The sequence below is a fragment of the Martes martes genome, assembly GCF_963455335.1.
Source record: "Martes martes genome assembly, chromosome: 10".
Taxonomy (NCBI): Eukaryota; Metazoa; Chordata; class Mammalia; order Carnivora; family Mustelidae; genus Martes; species Martes martes.
This window is the reverse complement of record NC_137898.1, coordinates 61,319,923-61,334,913: the sequence shown is the minus strand read 5'-3', so window position 1 is coordinate 61,334,913 and position 14,991 is coordinate 61,319,923. Positions and strand designations below refer to the sequence as shown.

Below are 14,991 nucleotides of genomic sequence, written 5' to 3'. Positions count from 1 at the left end.
AAGCCAATACAACATTAATACAGCACAGCTATTGTCAGTCTTCTCATTACAATGACCTTCCTTCATACTTTCATGACATGGCCGCCAAAGAGCCGTAATTCCTGATTTGGTATATTCAGACACACTGAAAGACTTTATTGCCCAATAATGTTATTGTAAAGACCCAGATGATTTATATTTATATTTAACCTATACAGGTCAGCCTCTTTCATAGATGGAACAAATTATCCAAGTACTAAGATGATCTAGGGACCTATACCATATTCACTGTGGTACAGCTGCAGAATATCAGGATATTTATGGCTCTGAAAAGTTCACTGCCCACTCACTACCCACAGGAGAATGTAAACTCATTATTTAGCCAGAGCAATTTCTCCATAACGCTGCTCAATGACTGTTTTTTTATTAAAGAAACACACTTGTACAAAAGAAATTTCAAAACATAAACTATCACTGTTCTTATCACCCAGTAACAAATGTATGATCATAAGAAACACAACTTAAGAAGTCATAAAAATTTCTCTAAACATACAAGATAACTCTTGGGAATTGCATGCTGACGTTATAAAGCAGTAGTTACTTCTCAGCCCAATAAACTCTTTCCCTGTCTAATTCACCTCTACTCATCCTTCACATCTCAACTTAGAAATTAGCTTCAGCTAGAAACCTTTCCTAGCCAGCCTCTCTTAAAATGAGATAAATAATACTCCGATGTGTTTTCAAAGAACCCTGTTCTTCCCTGGTACTATAACTGTATGTGTCAATTATCTTAGTCTCCTTCCATGTCATGTAGTTGACCAGACAGAAGTTAGAAAACCCCAAAGACGGTGCAGTTTAATACAGGGTAACATAATCTGGCATAATTAAGAGGAGACAACTCTCTACTCATGCATACCCATAGAGATGAAATGTTAATTTATTTGGTTACAATTCAACTGAAACATAAACTTTGACAATCACACAGGCCAGTAACTCATAAAAAGTATACCGTCGGATCAGTTTTTTTCCCCAAAGATTTAAAAACAGCTCAGGAAGTCAAAATTTCAAGTAAAGTTTATGATTCTGATAATTACATCACATGTTGTCCCTAAAAATACTTGCTCTTGCAGTTTTCCTGGGATGCCTGGGTGGCTCACTGGGTTAAAGCCTCTGCCTTCGGCTCACGTCATGATCTCAGGGTCCTGGGATCGAGCCCCGCATCAGGCTCTCTGCTCAGCGGGGAGCCTGCTTCTCCCTCTCTTTCTGCCTGCCTCTCTGCTTACTTGTGATCTCTCTCTCTGTCAAATAAATTTAAAAAAATAAAAAATAAAACTTGCTCTAGACCTTTGCTTATTCAATCACAAGGGCCATCACTGACCTCTACTAGACCTCTAGCAGACACTGACTCAGTTGAAGGAAGGAAGCTAAAGGAAGTGTGAAGTAAGGCAGGCAGCATAAAGCTATAGAAGAGCAGGGCTTTCCAACGTCACGATTACCCTAGGGGCCTAAAGCAAGTTTCTCAGCCTGTCTGAACCTCAGTTTCCCGAACTATTGAACAGGCATATTTCTTACCTTATAGCACAGGTATCAGGATAAGAACCAATGTACATCACGCATCCAACACATGACTAGAATCACAGGTGGGTACTTTATAATTGATACCTCTTATTTATTTAAGAAACACACATGTACAAATCTCAACACACACACAAACTACCACTGCTCTTACTCCCACTATGAGATTTTAATTTTGTAATTGAAGTTTAAAAACTCCCTTTTTGTAAAAGTATCTAATGATCAACTTTGTAATTGTTGAAGATGGGTACATATGGTTTCATTACCTAATTCATCTGTACTTTTGTGAATATACAAAATCAACTTTAGAGAATTTAGTTACTTCCATTCTTACTGCTTCAATCGTTTTGCTTATTAACCAATGACCCTTCAATCTATCTCCTCCTGAACAACAATAACAAAATCCAAAAGTTAACTAATCATTTAGAGAATATGGCTACCTGAAGCCAGAGAACTTTAAAGCTGAATTGTACACTGACAATTAATTGTTCTATGTTAAATATATCTGAGAAGAAACCAGAGCTCTGACTTGTAACTTGGAGACACATCTCCACCTTCTAGCCTGCAGAAGCTGGATTCTTCAGTTACTCAATGCAATAGGCATTTATTGGACTTCTCTGGGTGAAGCACTGTGCTAGGGACATTAGAAAACAGAAAAATGAATACATTCAGTGTGTTTGTCTACCAGACAGTGTCTTTGTCTACCCCTAACTTTGTGTGGCCTGCAACTATATCCCTGTCCAAATCTCTCTCCTGCTGACCAGCTCTTGACCATCATCTCCCATCTCTCCAGGTCATTTCCCTTGCTGCCCTGACCCTCAATTCCTCTGTCCCTGTTGTCATACTTGCCTAGCAAGATCTTAAACCACCTCTACTCACCCCACCCAACCCCAGCCAGACTAGCTTCTTAGCCAGTTCTTAAAGACCTCAAGGACACTCCTGCCTTTGTAACCTTCCTGCTTCCTGGCCTGTAACAGTCTTCCCCCACACAGGTACATAGCTTCTCCCTCACTTCCTTCAGGTGTCTATTCAAATGATTTCATCTATGTGACATTTTGTCTATGTGACTACCAAAGGAAACCAGAAACCAGCACTGCCAGATACTTTCTTATTCTGCTTTATTTTATGCCATTATTTTTAATACCATCTAACATCGTCTAATTTATCATTAATTCTAACATGCACTTTCCTTCACATTGAGGATGAATTTTAATTTTAGAAATATTAAGATCAATAAGGTTCTACTATTTTTGACCGCCAGGTGGCAGTCACTAGATGTCACTGTCTACATGCACAACCTTAAAAATAACTGTTCTTAAACTCTTAAATTGGGCATGCTGAACCCTGTTCACCCGTGCTGACTTTAATGCCATTTAAAATATCTCTATGGGTTTAAACTGAAACAAACAAACAAAAAGCCCTGTATATAACATCTATCAAATTTTTAAATTCAAAAGTTTAAAAAAACAGAAAGTGATTGGAACAACATAGAGTAACCCAGTACTCTCAAACACCACTGGCAAGAGTATAATTGAAACAAAAATTTGGAAAAGCTATTTGGCAATATATACTAAAGTGGATTCTATGAATATTCCCTACAGGTCCACTCCTAGATATGTATCACATTAACAGAAATGTACACATAGGGTCAACCAACAGATACACAAGAGAATGGTCACAGCAGCACTATTCATATTAGTTCAAAAACTAGAAACTAACCAAATGCCCTCAACAGAAGAATCGATAAATTCTGGTACATTCACACAACGCAGTATTACAGAATAAACAAACTACAAATATACCCACAATCTGAATGACTCTTAAAATATACAGTTGAGACTCTTTCAATATAAAGTGCAAGTCAGATACAAAGGAGTACTGTATGATTTCATTTCTGTAAAGCTTAGAAGTAGATAAAATTAATTTATGATGTTAAGTCAGGACAGTAGCAGTAACTGAAGAAGGCATGAGGGGCCTTCAGGGTCGCTAAAAATACTCTATTTATTGACCTGGAAGCTGGTTATACCAGTATATTCAATTTCAGAAAATTCATCAAGTTGTATATTTAAGAACTGTAATCTCTTCTTTATGTATGTTAAACTTCAAAAAAAAAAGTATTAAGTTCTGTATAGGCAAAAGGGCACAGACATAAAACAAGACGACATGAATTTGGTATTAGAGAAACATTATTTGTGAATGAAGAAAAAAACCTCATCATCTTTTTTTTTAAGACTTAATGAAATTCCCACAGATTGAGAAAATGTATTTATGTTCTGTTACTGAGATACGAAAGATTCCCAACACAGGTCAAGCAATATACCTAAAGGAAGGAAAGACTGCTAAATAAATACCTTGGAATGGGTAAAAGAAATGTCAAAGTAACAAGAGGCTAGGAAGATCGAATCACGACTCATTCAGGACTATTACGAAGGTCCTGTGTTCCAATGTAATTACAAGTGTTTATTTTTCTCGGTGAACATAAAATAATGGTGACTTTTAGAACTAACATGGCTTAGGCTATTTTTCTTGTCTTACTTGTTTGCCAAACACAAGCCATCACAATGACTCTGGCGGTTATGAAGATGACACATACAGGTCCCTGCCTTTGTAAGGTTTATCATATATATTAAAGAAGCTAAGACAACCAAAGAACAGCTATCACGCCACTTTAGAATGGTATCAGTGGTATAAGGACAAGGTTCTTCGTTCTTTTGTTTTTTAAAGATTTTTATTTACTTAGAAAGAGAGAGGGAGTAGGGGCAGGGCAGAGGCAGAGAGAGAGAGAGAGGGAGAGAGAATCTCAGGTAGACTCCATACTGAGTACAAAATCCCACACAGGACTGGATCCCACAACCTGAGCTGAAATCAAGAGCCAGTCAGTCCCTGAACCGACTGAGCCACCCAGGTGCCCCCAAAGTTTTGTTTTCTCAAAGCACAGAAAAAGGGAAACCTCTTCCTGCTAATGTCAGATTGTAAGAAAGCTCTTCAGAAGCATCCAGAACCATGCTGTCCAATACCATATCCATTAGCCACTTGTGGCTATTTAAATTAGAATTAAATAAAATTAAAAATTTAGTTCTCCAGTATTACTGAACCACACTTTAAGCAGTCAGTAGCCACACATGGCTAGTTGCAAATGTACCAAGCAGGGCACAGAACACCAACAGCACCGAGGCAGTGATCTGCAGTAGCCAAGAGTTAGAAAGACCCAAGGAATATGCCCATAAGGTCAATTTCACCTTTGGGCGAAAACATTCTTTTTAACTCATGTCCATTTTCCATGTTTCCTTTGGCATCACAATGGCAAAAGCAGCCACCCTGGACTGGGGACCAAGCTAAAAATACAAACCTAGGAAAAACAGTTGAAGCCTTGAAGTTAAAGGAGTAAAAAAAGAATACAAGCTCACTAGAGCCCAGCTTAGTTCACCAGGGTGAAAATTCACCCAAAGCTTCAGCTAAAAATCAATGAAGCATTACTTTGCCTATCTTTAATAGCTAATTGAGGATTGGGGGTTCAGGATATAACTCAGAAGTCAGTCAATAAACATATTTATGGAGGAATCCATTCACTAAGAAACACTGGCTGAGCACTTTCTATGTGCCAAGCACAAAGGGCAACCAGGAGGAATAAAAGCATTTAAATCGCTAACTCTATTCAGCAGATATCACAACAGCTTATGAATCACGAGCTCCTAAGCAGGGAAAAAACCTACAAACTTTGCTCATCTGTGGTTCTTCAGAAACAGCAAGCAGGTAGATAACAATGTGCCATCTCCAGCATATTCTCTGAGGGTTGTTGACTCCTGTGGTACTCAATGCCCATTAAACTGAATCAGTCACAATGATTTAACAAAAAAACAAAGAAGGAAGAGTCCTTTCCAAAAGAAAAGAATATATGAACTACAGTCTATCAAATCTATATTAAACTATAAAAGATAGGAAAGACAATCCTTGCCAGAAATATCATAACCTCAAAGAATATCCTTAAAAGGAAACATAAACCAATCAACATTTATCCAACAACTCCCAAGGAGTACACGGGGAGCCAGAGGACATAAAGATATTCAAGCAGTCTCTTGACCTCCAAAAGCTGTCAGCTACTTTGGGAGAGGAAACCGTTCATCAACAATCACAATGGACGCAAATGCTCAAAGTGGGATCCCCAGGAAACAACTGCAGGACAAACTGTAACCGGAAAGGACCTTGCAAGTCTTTTGTCCAAATATCTCCATTGTCTGAAATCTGTTCTACAGTATTTTTATAAAACATTTATTCAACCTAAGTACACCAGGCATGAAGATATCACAACCTCATGGCCATTTCAGAAGCAACAGAAGATGGGAGCCAGAAGGGCTGAAGAGTTAACATTCAACGAGATGGTTTTAGAAATACGAACTTGAAAGGCAAGTGAATACCAAGTAAATACAATACAATAATGTAGAACAATACACTAACGTAGCACTATTGGCACAGGATCCACTATGACCCAAATCCAGAGAAAAAGCAATGGGATGGTGTAAAACCATTTCCAATAGAGTTTTGACTACCAAAAGGAGGGTAGAATAAATCAAGGTGAAATTCTATTCTATCTGCCCCTGCAACCACCCACTCTTCCCCAGTTCTCCCTGGTGTGTAGGACACTTACATTTTCGCCTGAGCCAGGGGACAAAGAGACACTAATATTGACTCTTGAGCTACTATGTGTCAGGCATGGCGCTAGTCATTTCATGTCATTTAATATATGCAGAACAAGAGCTGTACTGGTGATTGGAGCTCCTCAGAAACAGGCTCAAGGAAACTGTCTGGCCCTGGATCCAAATTTTTATTTTATTTTAGAGACATTGAGAAGGCAGCTTGATAAAGAGGCAAGAGTAGGAGAGATCTAAAGAGAGAGGTCTGAACTTCAGATCCAGTCCTACGGTTATGTGACTACAAAAGTTATTGGGCCTCTCTGGATATCAGTTCCTTAAGACCTACCTCATCTTCTTAGAGGTTGTTGTAAGGATCAAAATGGAACTCGTATGTAAATGGATTCTGTAAACATAACACATAACTGATATCCATTTATTCATCTAACAAGTATTTAGTGAGCAAAGATACTATTCTAGACTCTACACAAGGTCCCTGCCCTCATGGAACTTATGTTCTAATAGGCGGGAGACACGTAATCAACATAAAGAAATCAATGAACAAGAGTTTCTAAGAGTGATGAATGTTCTAAAGAAAGTAAAATAGGTGACATAAAAAAGAGTGACTAGGAGAAAGGGAACCACTTTCAATGGAACAGTCATAGAAGACCAAACCAAAGTCCTATAACTTGAGACCTCAAAGATGTCTTTAGCCAAACAAAGAGCTGGGGAAACAAGTGTTCTAGACATAAGAAAGGGAGAGTAGCTCAGCATGTTTGAAGCACCAAAAAAATGAGGTATGCCTAGAGCACAATGAGTGAGGAAAACTATTAAGAAATGAGGTTGCAAAAGTGGACAAAGGCCAAATCCAGCGGTCTTGACCACTAAGAAGATATTATAATTCCTATAAAAGTCCTTTTTTTGTCAACATGGCCCAATAAACTGAGCCTTTTGTGCAAACATGTGTACATTATCAAAAGTAGGACACTTCCAAATTTCTACCTTAGCAATTCCACCACCAAATAATAAGTGGGAAGATCCTATGCAATGGCCCTAGACATACAAGTCTTAAGAATTTTATCTAAACAAAGGCATCATTTATTATGTTTCATAAACCAGATAATAAAAAAAAACCTAACGGTATTATAGAATATGAATTTTTAAAAACACTGAAATTTTTAATAGAGAAAATATCAGTTCATTCAGCAAGTATTTGTCAGGCACCTACTATGTGCCAGGCATGTTCTAAGGATGAGAGATACAGCAATGAACAAATCAATGAAAATTTAAGCAAAAACTAAGCAGAAGATTTAACCGTAGAAGTATCATAATAAATAGCAGAACTGAACTTGAACTTATGTCTCAGCATTTTCTGAAACAGGAGTTATAGGTTTAGTCAAGTGTACCTGTCAGAAAGCAAACTTACCAAGGAATTCTTAATCACTTCACTCCTATAAAATTCTGGAAAAGAAGAAAAAAAAAAACCAATAAGTGATATGAAAGAAAATAAGCTCATTAACTCTTAATCCTATAAATTTTTTTTAAAGATTTTATTTATTTATTTGACAGACAGAGATCACAAGTAGGCAGAGAGGCAGGCAGAGAGAGAGGGAGGAAGCAGGCTCCCTGCTGAGCAGAGAGCCCGACGTGGGGCTCAATCCCAGGACCCTGAGATCGTGACCCGAGCTGAAGGCAGAGGCTTAACCCACTGAGCCACCCAGGTGTCCCAATCCTATAAATTTTTTTAACATATGTTCCAGTAAAACATTTAAAACACTTTCAAGGGATCTATTTTCTCTATACATTTAGCTGTAAAATATAAATAAATAAAAATAAATAAATAAAATTAAAATTAAATAAAAGGGTCTTAAAGGAAAAATGTTCATAAAGAAAGACCAAAACCTGTTAAGATTTAATTTAGCAAATTTTACCCCAGATTCAAATTTAAGCCCTTAAAAATTTAGACTTTCTTCTCTCCTACCTTACCACCACTCTATAAAAACTGATTTCATATGCTCTGTAAGCATTAAAATCTCACGATTCTACAGACCTTCATGTGTACTGTAAACATTACAAACCTAGAGGTACAATCAAAAGAGAGAAATATGGCAGAGATGCAAACACTGCCTCTTCTGAACCTGCTGAAGTCACCATCATGACACACTGTCTCTGCAGAGTCTACAAGGACCTTCATATCCTTGTGTTGCTAGAAGACAAATTTCCCAGGTGTGATACATGGACCACTGGTACTTGACATGATGTTGGGTGATACACAGACACACTTTATTTTTTCCTTATATATTTAAATTTATGTCTCATATATTCCTCAACCCCTAACTGTAAGGTCTGAAAGGACGGAAGCATTTGTTTAATACAACTGCTATGTCCTCAGCATGTAAAACCATTCCTGGCACAGAATAGACACTCAATAAATACTTTTTAATTGAATGAGTTATTTTACTTAGATGCAAGTTTAAAAATAATGATGGGTGGTTCAATCAGTTCAGCACTCAGCTCCTGATTTTGGCTCAGGTCATGATCTCAGGGTCATGAGATGAAGCCCCAAGTTGGGCTCCATGCTCAGCATGGAGTCTGCCTGGGGTTCTTTCCCTCTGCTCCTCCCCTTGTGTGCACACATGCACCATTTCTCTCTCTCTCAAATGAATAAATCTCTAAAAACTTTTTTAAATAATGAACTTAAAAATATATATTAAGTATGTAATAGTATAGATGAAACTCAAAAATAGTGAGACATGTCAAAGTCTACTAAAAACTAAAGCTAAGGAAGAGTCAGGCAATAAATGAACAGTAGGCCTAAACATAAAACTCTTACAGGCAAGATCTTTAGATTAAAGTATTTCTTGATAAATATACTATCTATATTACTCTATGTTTGTCTTTCCTAAAAAAAAATATATATACATATATATGTGGATAATTATTTTATTTTATAGAAAGATAACCACTACGTATCAAGTTAAAAAAAAAGACAGGTTCTAAGAATTCACAACAGGATCCAAATTTTTATAATTATGTTAATAATGTTTACCTTAGGTAATAGGAATAGGCTGCTAACTTTTATTTTCTGCTTGGCAGTATCCTATTTTTCTATTTGAAATAAGAAAAGAGATAATTCTAATTATTTTTAAAAGGACTCTCTGGTGGACATTTAGATTACTGCTAATATTTAGATATTTCAAGTAATATTATAAATAATCATTCAGAGATCTATAAGATAAATATTTAGAAAGAGAATGCAAGATAAAAGGAAAAATACAGTTTGAATTTGGTAGATACTGCCATATTCTATAAATGTGTTGTACCACTTTACAATCTCACTTATGAAAATACCTGTTTTCCCAATAATAGCAACCCTAAGTATTATTCTTTCCATTTTTCCCAAACGATTAACCAATTATTCCAACCATAAATTAACTATAAAGATGTTTGTGTGTAGGTATGTGTGTGTGTGTGTGTGTGTGTGTGCGTACGCACAGGCGCGTGCACGTGTGTATTCTAATTTATATGTACCATGTTTATTTTTAGGGGGAAAAAACTTAAAGGGATAAAAAAATCATTTTTTATTTCAAAGTAGTTTCACTTTACACACACAAAAAATTTTGTGTTGTTTGAATTTTTTGCAAGCATGTATTACTTTAAAATCAATGGGAAAAAACAGATATTCCTCTTTTCTTTAGAAAGAATTCCTCAGTTTAATCTGCGAAGTGTCTAAATTGAACAGTTCCCAAAATATGTATCTGCAGCTCTAAGAAGATGACTAGTATCATTATTTCTTCCAAAATTTTGCTGACTGAATGTATGTATAAATGAAACTAAACAATTTGCTTTCTCCATGAGACCTTCCAAATAGACCTGCTAATTTAAATGGAAAGAGGTCCACAAAAAAGCCCTACAAGAAATCATGGAGTCTGAGGTAATTTCTAACATGCTAAACATGGGCGAACACTGTCCACCATTCTGTTACATCTAAAATATTGTCAGTAATATGAGCAGCATGATACAGTAGTGATTTAATAGTGAACACAGGAGAATTTAATAGTGAATGTGGGAGAATTTAGAGTCAAAAAATAATTCCAGTCCCCATTCCACCTATGATATTCACTCTGGACAAGTCAGTCAACCTTTTGGGTCACATAGCTTAACTTTCAAAGGATAATGACAAATGGAAAATAACAGGGTTATTGTGAGGCTCAAATGAAATAGTGAATTAAAAACACTTTGTAAACTGTAATTTTTATTAACACAGTTCTAGTAATTTTTATTAATTCACTTTAAGCAGAACTATTTAACAAGTAAATTTTTAAAAAGATACCACCCAAGACCTATTTCTACATGAAAGGGCCCATTAGATACAAATGCCTCTCTATCCATGCTAAGTCAGACCTAGAAAAACAAAGCAATCAGAGACTGCACAGCATGGTTTCAGTGGCATGTTTTGGCTGTTATGCAGCATTCCATTCATTTAACAAATGCTTTTTTAGTACCTCAACCTCACTCATAAAAGAAGAAATACAAACTTAAACTATACTATAAAACTATTTTTCACCTATCAGATTGGCAAAAATTCAAAAGTTTGATTGCACAGTCTGTTGGTGAGCCTGTGGGAGAAAAGGCACTCATACCTAGCAAGTGGGAATGCAAATAAAAAAAAAAAAATTTGCAATATCTACGAAAACTAGAAGTACACATCCTTTGCTCTTTCCACTTCCTGGAAATTTACCCCACAGCTATACTAGCACTCATACAAAATAATGTACTTATAAAGTTATTCAAAGCAGTCCTGTGTGCAGAGCAAGACTAGGACAACCTAAATGCCTACCAAGAGAAGCCAATTAAATAAATCACAGTACATCTATTTACAGCAGAACTGTGCAGAAAAAAAAAATTAGGGAAGCTCTGAAAAATCAGGGAAGCTTTCTATAGACAAACATCTAAGACATTTTAGATGAAAAATGCAAGGCACAGAAATATATATAGTTTGGTACTATTTTTATTTGTATTTGCATAAAGAATTCAGCAAAGAGAAACAAGAAATGTAGAACAGTGGTTATTAGGGTGGGGTAAAAAAAACCACGGAGATGAGACAGTTGAAAAGATTTGAAACCTTTATATATACTTTGAACCATGACTGCATTAGCTATTCAAAAAATTAAATGGAAAAAAATATGAGGGCTTAATATGTGCCAAGCATTGTTCCAAGTGCAGTGAACAAAACTAACCCAAAATTTTCTGGATTATACGGAGTTCATCTTCTGATGTATTCAAAATAACTGGGTGGCATTCTGGGCACTCACATTTCATGGGTGAAAAAAGAACTATGACTGAAGAACAAACATGATTTTATAAAAATTTCAAGTTTAAGAGGAAACCACGATTACAACCCTAGCTCTTCATCGATTAACACAAGGTTTTGTTCTCTGGGGTTGTGATAACTTTGATCTGAACTACCTAACAAGTAGGCAGTGTCCTAAGAGCACTGAAAGATGTCAAAAGTCAAAAAAAAAATCACACATAACTTCTTAGGATCTACTGTGAATTCAGTCAAAATAAAAGAATAACTTAGAGATCAGTATTTCAAATATTCTTCCAATTTAAAAAACAAACAAACAAAAACTTCTTTTGAAACTAAGAAACGGGGACGTCTAGGTGACTCAGTCAGTTAAGCGTCTGCCTCCAGCTCAGGTCATGATCTCCAGGTCCTGAGATAAAGCCCCATATTGGGCTCTCTGCTCAGCAGAATCTGCTTCTCTCTCTCCCACCATTCATATTCTCTCTCTCTCAAATAAATAAATAAAATCTTTAAAAATAAATGAAACTGAGAAATGATGCCACTAAACAGGTGGTACAAGTGAGTTTGTAAGAAGAGCCAACTGGCCCTCTACCGTGGTCATCCTACACCAAGGGCCACATAAAGATCATGAAGTTGGGGCATGTGGGTGGCTCAGTGGGTTAAAGCCTCTGCCTTCGGCTCGGGTCATGATCTCAGGGTCTTGGGATCGAGCCCCACATCCGGCTCTCTGCTCAGCGGGGAGCCTGCATCCCCCTCTCTCTCTGCCTGCCTCTCTGCCTACTTGTGATCCCTGTCTGTCAAATAAATAAATAAAATTAAAAAAAAAAAGATCATGAAGTGAATATTTGTGTTTATCATCACAGGTCCAACAAGGTAAGGTGGATTAACTAGACTTATTAAGGAAACAATTTCCTGGCTCCTCCTATGGTAGTTAAAAGTTATAAAACCCAACATGCGGGCCCAAAAGAAGATGATAAATAGATTCCATTCAGCCATGACATTTTGGAGTAGGAGGAAGCCTCCAAAATCATCAGTTCTCATTTTAGAGGTAAATTCACCAAAGCTCACAAGAGGGAATAAATGTCCTAGTCAAGCGGCTTGCCAGTTAGCGACAGACTCACCACCACTGGCAGAGACTGTACTCCCTTGTGGAGTACCAGCTACCCCCTCACTGTAGAATGATCATTTCATGGCAGCAACTTTAAGAAGAAGTCTATGATAACTTCTAAACTCAAGGTGTAGTCTGAGCTAGAAGAAGACAAAGATTAAACCAAAAAAGTCACTTTGCTTCCACATCTCTTAGACAACTTTTAAAAAGACAGTCATCAACCAGCCCCTGACTACGCTCTTCTTATTAACTACTTTAACTATAAACAAATACCTAAAATGTGCTGGTAAGTACTATGTTAATTATTATTATCAAAGATAACGCTGGAGTAAGAACACAAAAGTTTTATGAAGATAATCAAGGACTAATTATATAGAAAACAATCAATAATTTAAAACACTCGGGGCGCCTGGGTGACTCAGTTGGTTAAGCATCCAACTCTTAGTTTCCGCTTAGATCATGGTCTCAGGGTCATGGGATGAGCCCCCCAAGGGGCTCTGCACTCAACGGGGAGTCTGCTTCTCTCCCTCTCTCTGACACTCTATCCCTCTCTCCCACCCCAAGAGAGATAAATAAATCTTAAAAAAAATTTTTTTTAACACTCTGGCATGGGTCACCTAAAAGTCTCAGTCGGTAGAGCATGTGATTCTTGATCTCAGGGTTGTAGGTTCAAGCCCCACACTCAGTGTAGAGACTACTTAAAAAAATTTTTTTTAATTTTTTTTAATTAATCAAAAAAAGAAAACACTCTGGCACTGTCATATATTGCTAATGATAAAACCCACTAGTGAGCAGCAGACCAAATGCATTAAGGTCTGCAAAAATGCTTATACCCGAAGACAATGACCAAACTGTTTCATTTTCCTTCTGGACACATAGGAAGACAACATACCCCAGGCCCCTTTCCATTAAAATAGATGACACTACTGATTTATGGCCAATGAAATGTTATAAAATTCATGTAGGCCATTTCCATAAAAAAAAAAAGAAAGAAAACGCCCTCAAATAATCCTTCTTTCTTGCCATGCCAAAAGTCATGTATTGATGATAGCAGCATTCCAAAATAGAAGGAGCTGGGATACCTGAGTCACTGCTTAGAGGACAACTGCCAAGACAATGCCTGATAAGAACACCTGCACTGGACTTAGTGTAAGAAATTTATTATGTTATGCCACTTAGAGCTGCAGTATTTGTTTTAGTAGCTAGCATTAATCATTCAGATTTAATGGTGTTTTAAGAATATGCAATGGTTACAATGAAAAATAAGAATGAAATAAAATTATATCAAAATGCAGAATTTAGAGTCTTTTTTTTCATCCTTAAAAATTATTTTAATGCTCTTTACATTATGGTCATGGTTCTACCCTATGTAATTCTTGATTGAATCTTTTAATGGGCATATACTGGTATTGAAATTAAAAAAACAAAAAAGGTATTAAATGACTACTGCTTTAATAACGGTCTTTAAAAGTAATTAAAACCAGGGGTACCTGGGTGGCTCAGTTGGTTAAGCGTCTGCCTTCAGCTCAGGTCATGATCTCAGAGTCCTGGGATCAAGCCCCATGCTGTTGGGCTCCCCGCGCATCTGCTTATCCCTTTCCCTATACCTCTCCCTCCATTCATGCTTTCTCTCCCTCTCTCAAATACAATCTTAAAAAAAAAAAAAAAGTTATTAAAACCAGAAAGGTAAAATGTCGTTTGAATTTTTCATCTTTATCATGGTACAAAATTCAAATAAGCCCTTAGTAACTCTAAAATAACACCACTTTTTGTTTATATAAATATATCTTCAATCACATTTTACCCAGTGTTATCACTTTATCTCAGTTGTTCCTCCCACACTTTGTAAGGCATCATTATCTCCACTTTACAAATGGGCAAAGTGAGGTTTCAAAAAGCCATGATCGTTGTCCAGCGTCACACAGCTAGACCTACTCTCTATTTTCAATCCTAATTCAATATTCCTCCCATATACCATGTTTGTTCCCTTGTACCACCCAACACAGGTCAACTGATTATATCCAAGTGCCTTTAATCCAATATGTACTCAAAAGACGCCTGTGATTTTGAATCAAATATTTATTTGTTCTATTCTCAGAATTGCCACTTATGCAGCAGTCCACAGTACAACATGTGCAGATGAAGTCAAGGAAACCAAGCCATTCTTCTAAAAATGACCCCACAAATACACAAGGAATTGCAAATATGAGAAGACATAAATTGGTTTCAATTTTACCACAATATTTTTTAAAATTATGTTTTAAAGAAAATAAAATTAGTACATATACTGGACTCATATACCTACTTTCATGGTACCTACTGAACAAAAACATTCATAGCTAACATTCATAAATAAATGATAAATTTAGCAATTAAGAACTATCCAAAAG

General features: G+C 36.6%; 1 protein-coding gene across 1 annotated transcript in view; it reads right to left on the bottom strand.

The window, feature by feature from the left end:
- UVRAG (UV radiation resistance associated) overlaps positions 1-14,991 on the bottom strand; it is a 301,274-nt gene that overhangs the window by 253,709 nt on the left and 32,574 nt on the right. Inside the window, exon 3 of the mRNA XM_080817446.1 lies at positions 7,609-7,643. Coding sequence (XP_080673572.1) covers positions 7,609-7,643 — 35 coding nt within the window. The remainder of the gene's footprint in view (positions 1-7,608; positions 7,644-14,991) is intronic.